Here is a 6,000-nt window from a genome sequence, read left to right on the forward strand (position 1 = left end):
TGAACTAGACTGTATCTTTCAGGAAAAAAAGTTCAATCTTGATTTTTTTTTTAATTTTTTTTTTTTTTAATATCTGCCTCCCCTAGAATTCACTGGGTGGCACACCTCCTCACCTCGCGGCGAGTCACTACTGTGACTATAGCAAAAATAGGAGGGGGGGGCAGGGAAAGGAGGGGGGGAAAAGGCAATTCAGAATTTAATGTGTTTTTAACCTCCAGCCAGTGGCCTTGTATATTTTTCTATTAAGTGAGAAACAATATTAATAAATCACACTGGAAAACTACGTTAATAAATCTTGAGTTGCTGTGTTAACACAGAATATAATCAAACAACTTGTTAAGAATCTGGCCAGGCTAAACAGTCCCCTGCAGTGAATTTTCATTTAATTTAATTAAAAACATGTTTTCCAATCCTTTAATCATTCTCATGGTCCTTCCCTGAGCTCTTTTCAAATTATTTTTGAATTGTGTATGTCAGAACATGGCCAGTGTCAATAGGGAGGTCGCATGGTCCCCGTGGCTGCCTTAGGGCACTGTGTTAAAAAGAGCCCACATCCCAAATGGGGCTTATTTTCTTCTCCTTAGCTGTGTGACCTTAAATTTCTTGAAGCTTATATGTTCACTTTTGTCTTACTCGCTTTTGCCTGAACAACAGTCCAAGTACTGTTGTTATATTACCCCTTTTCTTTAGATGTTACTTTTTTTTTTTTTCCCCCTTTCCCATGTTCTGAGGCTTCTGGAATATCAAAATTAAGGGGAGAGATGTCCTTGGCCACCTTTCTGAACTTCTTGGATGCTGCTGTCTACCTGCTGTTTCAGTGTTGTGCTGTGATTGGACTATGGCATTGTGTGCACGGGTACATATTGGAAATGTGGTTTTTAGGTGATCTGTGATGGTCCTCCTGTGTCCAGCCGCTAACGAGCCAATACCATTTCAGGCAGAGAAAACTCCTTAAGGCTCTTGGGCTGAGAACAATACAGGCTTTTCTTTCTGTTCTTTTGCCTCCCTTAGAATATGTCTATACTGTTAGCAAGTTATTTTCTTACTTTCAGAAAGCTCAACCTGTATTGAATTTCAGCCATTAGTGTCTAACTAGCAATCTGTATTTGTTACTAGATATTCCCAGGTGCTTTCCTGAGTAGGGATGGATTAAAGCACCTGCTTAAGTTTTTGCCAAGAGAAATTTTGCAAAGGACATGTTCCTGAAACAGTGGAGTGTGGGTGCGTACCTTGGACTGTTGGAGAGGGATGGACACGAAGCAGGTCTGAATTCTTGAATGAAGTGTTAGTGTGGAGAAGCTAAGTGATGGGGACTGAAGTGGCTTTCTGGCCTCAATAAATAATGCGTGCCATATATATCAGCTGTTCAAACACTTTGTCACCTCTCAACCTAAGGCTGGCTTTTTAAGTGGGTTAGCTAATCTGTGTAAAAATGCAATATAAGCACTCCTTTGGAATTGAAGTGACCTTCACTGAGAATCAAAGTGACTGTAATTCATTTTAAGTTAATTTATGTTCACATTTGAAAGTAGAGGCTGCAATTCCCTTTGGATGTACACAGAGGCTTCAGTAAGTTTTAATACACCTTATGGTTTTTATGAATTTGAGGTAACTTTCTATTTCCATATAAAGAATCTCTGGTGACCCTTTAAAAAGTTAAAATGAATTTGTAGCTCTGGATGGCTGTGTGGTTAATGGCTTGTGGTTTATCAACAGTATGGGTGTTGCCATGCGATCTTTCCTCAGTTACCCTCTTTATTCTCCGTCTGGTGGAGGCAGTCAGCTGGGTGTGACGGGGCAGCCTGTGCTGCCTCATCCCCTCCACGCTTGGATCTTGGATTTGCTCATGGTCTTGGTTTCACTACAGCTCATGGCAAAATAGTGCTCGGAGGCATAAACATCAGAGGTACAGACTGTAGACACCCCAAGTATTATCCATGGCTTGCATCACTCTGCTGTAGATTGGAAGTTAATTCTTTTTATCTGAATGCATTCATTGAAAGGCTTTATAACGTCATGGCTGCAATAGCAAAGGATTTGGGTTCGGTGACCTGGTGGTCATTCGTGAATAACTGGATTTCGAGCATGAAGATGCTGCTGAGATGAGAGCTGGCAGAGCAGATCTGAACATGCAGTACACTTACCATCGTGCGGGCATGTTCCTTGGGACATCCCTTTGCTTCATCGGACTTACAGCTGAGTATGCTTTATTTGGCAGATAAAATTTTTGATGATGAAGACTCCGTGGATGGGAACAGGCCTTCCTCAGCTAGCTCCTCTACATCTTCAAAGGCCCCTGCAAACTCACGCAGAGTTGGGATGGGGACTACCCGCAGACTTGGATCTGCAGCTCTGGGCTCCAAGTCTTCAAGTAAGCCTATACCATATATGAATTGACCTTGATGTGAAGTATTTATAGTTTTCATGTTTGAGCTTATTGCAAGGCCCCCAGGATCCAGAACAAATATTCCCCTGTGAAATCGTTATATGTACATTGTCTGCATGCCATGACCAAACTTTGGTAGGCTGAATCTCCAAGCGCTCCCCATGTCCCTATAATGCATTTTGCATTTGTGAAAGGTTGGACCTGTGCGGTTGTGCGCTGAGGGCTAGGACTCAATCATGGCAATGTTGCAGTGTATAGATTTTTGCATTTATGGCTGCAACTGTAGTTGAACTGAGGCAGGCTGCTTACTGCTGCATGCTAAATTCATCCCATGCGATCTAAAACTGACACACTGGATTTCTTCCAAGACTTTTGGTTATTGCTGGTAATGAAGATGCAGAAAGAAAACTGAGCAGTAATTCTGAATGTGAGCAATAATTCTATATGTGCTTACAATCCTACATGTGACCTAGAGAAATGGAGAAAGTTCCCTATATCAGACAGTCTCTAAACTGATTAGTATTCCAGAGACTATTTATCTTCCTTAACATTTGTCTGTTTGTGCACCTGTCAGATCTGCACCTTCATCTATTATAGATAGGATTAAATCCTTTAAAATAAAATCTCTCATATAATTAAATATTCCCTTTCATCTTTCAGACTGTGTCCCCTAACTGTTGAGTGACTACTGTAATGACTTCTCTAATGTGCCCTCTGTGCCTAGGAATTGAAGGATGCTGTGAATGTCCAGTCTGTGCCTGACATTGAACTTCCCGTTCCTGCTTTCATTACATCTGCAGCACTCTGCGGCTGCATGGATAGTGAACTTTCTCCTGATTAGGTGCCTTGATAGCTGGTGGTTTCTTAATTGATTCTCTTGTTTATAAGAAGATTGAAAAGGCTTTTTCATTTGTGTGTCAGCAGCCAAAGAGGGAGCAGGTGCTGTGGATGAAGAAGACTTCATTAAGGCATTTGAAGATGTCCCAACGGTTCAGGTAAGCAGAATTACATGTTAAAACACACAGTACTAAAAAGCAGAAGATGGATGTAGGCTGTAGTCCTAATCAGTGGCAAATTGTGCTCCATTGTGCTGTTAACAAATCTTCTTTAAGGGGAAGGCAAGTTGGAGGGAGACAAGTTTTAAATGGTGGTATCTGCCAGTAGTTTGTGTGAAACTCCCTTCAGAAGTGGAGGGAATGGGGTTGGGTGGGTTCTGATAGAGGTATCACAGGAGTGGACGTGGAGCTGGAACTGGGCCTGCATGCCGCACAGTGCAGTCTGGTCGAACAAAGAGTCAGCAGAAGCCTCTGTACATTGCATCTGTACCATGTGGGAACTGAACGCAATGGCTTGTGTCTCCAGGATCGCTGCAACAACTGGATAGTCCATGTTTACTGATAGATTTAGCTGAATAGCTGAGATGTGTCACGTATCCCCTCTCCTTCAACAGAGCTGTATTTTTGGGGCAACTGAACAGCACATTTATCCACTCCTGATCTTCTGTAGACCTTCAATAGTATAGCTACTGGTAGCTACAGGAACGCTGCTTAAAATTGTGAAAGTATAGTAAAATAATAAAAGATCATCCTTTAATCATCTTGTGCACATTTAGTAATTTTTGATTGCAGGAAATAGGTGTAAATTCTTTATATTATGCAAAGTCATCTGTGTCGAAGGCTAGCACGTGACATTTAAGCACTGTGGAGCAAAAGATGTAAGAACGTAGTTGGGAAGTGATCTGATTTTCTGGAGTAGATCTTGCATTATAGTGCTACTCTGTATTTAAATTTGCAGATTTATTCCAGCCGGGATCTTGAGGAATCCATAAACAAAATAAGAGAGATCCTATCAGATGATAAGCATGACTGGGAACAGAGAGTATCCGCGGTAAGTAGTGTACTTGGATATGGACTCTATTAATATAGGGTTTTCCTGCACTGAACTTAATCCCATGGAGAGGATACTGGGAGAACCTCAGAGAAAAACTAGAATGTAGTTTGTGGTAAACATCTGTTATGTTCTCCCAAGCTTGATGAGACTGAATTTAAACGACAGCTGTGAAGAAAAATGCTATTTGCTGTACAAGAATCTGGTGAGACAGCATCAGGTTGAACTGGAAGTTATGCAGCAAATCCAGATGTAAAGCTAGAAATTTGCTAGCAGGTGCTGAAATCAGAATGTCTAAAATGGTTTTTAGAATATTTTAAAACTTCTTCCTGAAGCAGAAAGTCACTTTGCTGATAGAGAACTTTACTTATACTTTTGCAAAAGTATAAGTAAAACAATTCAGAAAGAATTTACACCTTTAAGTTTTGAATGTGTAAATATGACTGAGGAATGTGGAAGTGGGAAATCAGATGTGTTAATATGCATGCCAAGATTGAGTCTTATTTACTGAGGTGAGCTGTGTTTTCATGTTATAAATGGATGCATGATTTTGTCTACACTGTAGGCTTTCGTCAGTGGTGTAGCGATTTTGACGTATCTGTCAAATCCTGCATTGTAGATCTGAGAGGCAAACTGTGCTGATTCAGTTTACTTCAAGTCTTTTTTCGTTTGCTGTACTGAGTAACAGTGAGCCTAAATCAAGGCACTGTACAGATGCATCAGTATATGTGAGGGCCTGTGAATGTGTCCAAAGGAATGTCTATAGGAGGAAATGGTGGTCTCTCTAATATTAATAGAAAGTTTCCCATTTTGATGGGGTCAGGGTTCCACGTCTAATAGAGCCAGATAATTATTTTAATGAAGTCAATGGATATATTCTAGATATAAGTCAGTATTACTCAGATCTGAGTATGAGCCATGCCCTTTAAGTCTAGTAATCTTTTTAACGCAATAGTTAACTCTGAGAGGACCTAAGCTTTAGAGGCTGTTGTAAATAGATGGTTTCTAAGGGGAAGAGAGGAGAACCTTCAAGATATCCTCTGGCTTAAAAAATGTAATGCTTGGGTTATTAACAATACAGTTTGAGTAGCTATATGCAACACTTCTGGATTCCTATAACAGTTAGCTAGAGCGTTTGTATTATCGTACTCAGTATGGTAACCTATGTGTTGAATATAAAATCTGAAATAATGAAATTGCTTGGACTTTAAGAACGCATGTTGAGGAACAGTTGTACAAGGACCCCAGAAACCAAGTATCAGCCCTGAACATAACTGTCCTTGTGTTTGTTGCTCATTAACAGTCACTGCTTTCTTTTATTGTGTTAACAGTTGAAAAAGATACGCTCCTTACTTTTGGCTGGAGCTGCAGAATATGATAACTTCTTCCAACACTTAAGACTTTTGGATGGAGCGTTTAAATTATCTGCTAAAGACCTACGGTCTCAAGTAGTGCGAGAGGCTTGTATCACGTTGGGGTAAGTTTACTTTCTAAATATGCATATGAAATGTGAGGTAGGAAAAAGGAGCAGACACAGGTTGAAACACATTTAGCATGTAACTCGTGCGGCTAGTACTACATAGTTATAGGTAGAACATGATTTTGCTACAGCTGTTTAAAACCACATCCATGTAGGTCACTAACTGTAGTTGTGCCAAACTGTTCTTGAGTTTTAAACGATGCTGATTTGAGATGCTGAATGAATGAGCAAGCCATGCATTCATACA

The 6,000-nt window shown here is 40.4% G+C and overlaps 1 protein-coding gene across 1 annotated transcript in view; it reads left to right on the forward strand.

Annotated features, from left to right (window-relative positions):
• The window catches only part of CLASP1 (cytoplasmic linker associated protein 1), a 169,679-nt gene that overhangs the window by 74,430 nt on the left and 89,249 nt on the right, over nucleotides 1–6,000 (forward strand). The window contains exons 8-11 of the mRNA XM_009887324.1: nucleotides 2,219–2,371; nucleotides 3,308–3,381; nucleotides 4,181–4,273; nucleotides 5,605–5,750. Of these exons, the coding sequence (XP_009885626.1) occupies nucleotides 2,219–2,371; nucleotides 3,308–3,381; nucleotides 4,181–4,273; nucleotides 5,605–5,750 (466 nt within the window). The remainder of the gene's footprint in view (nucleotides 1–2,218; nucleotides 2,372–3,307; nucleotides 3,382–4,180; nucleotides 4,274–5,604; nucleotides 5,751–6,000) is intronic.

Source organism: Charadrius vociferus, unplaced genomic scaffold, assembly GCF_000708025.1.
Source record: "Charadrius vociferus isolate BGI_N301 unplaced genomic scaffold, ASM70802v2 scaffold385, whole genome shotgun sequence".
Classification (NCBI taxonomy): domain Eukaryota; kingdom Metazoa; phylum Chordata; class Aves; order Charadriiformes; family Charadriidae; genus Charadrius; species Charadrius vociferus.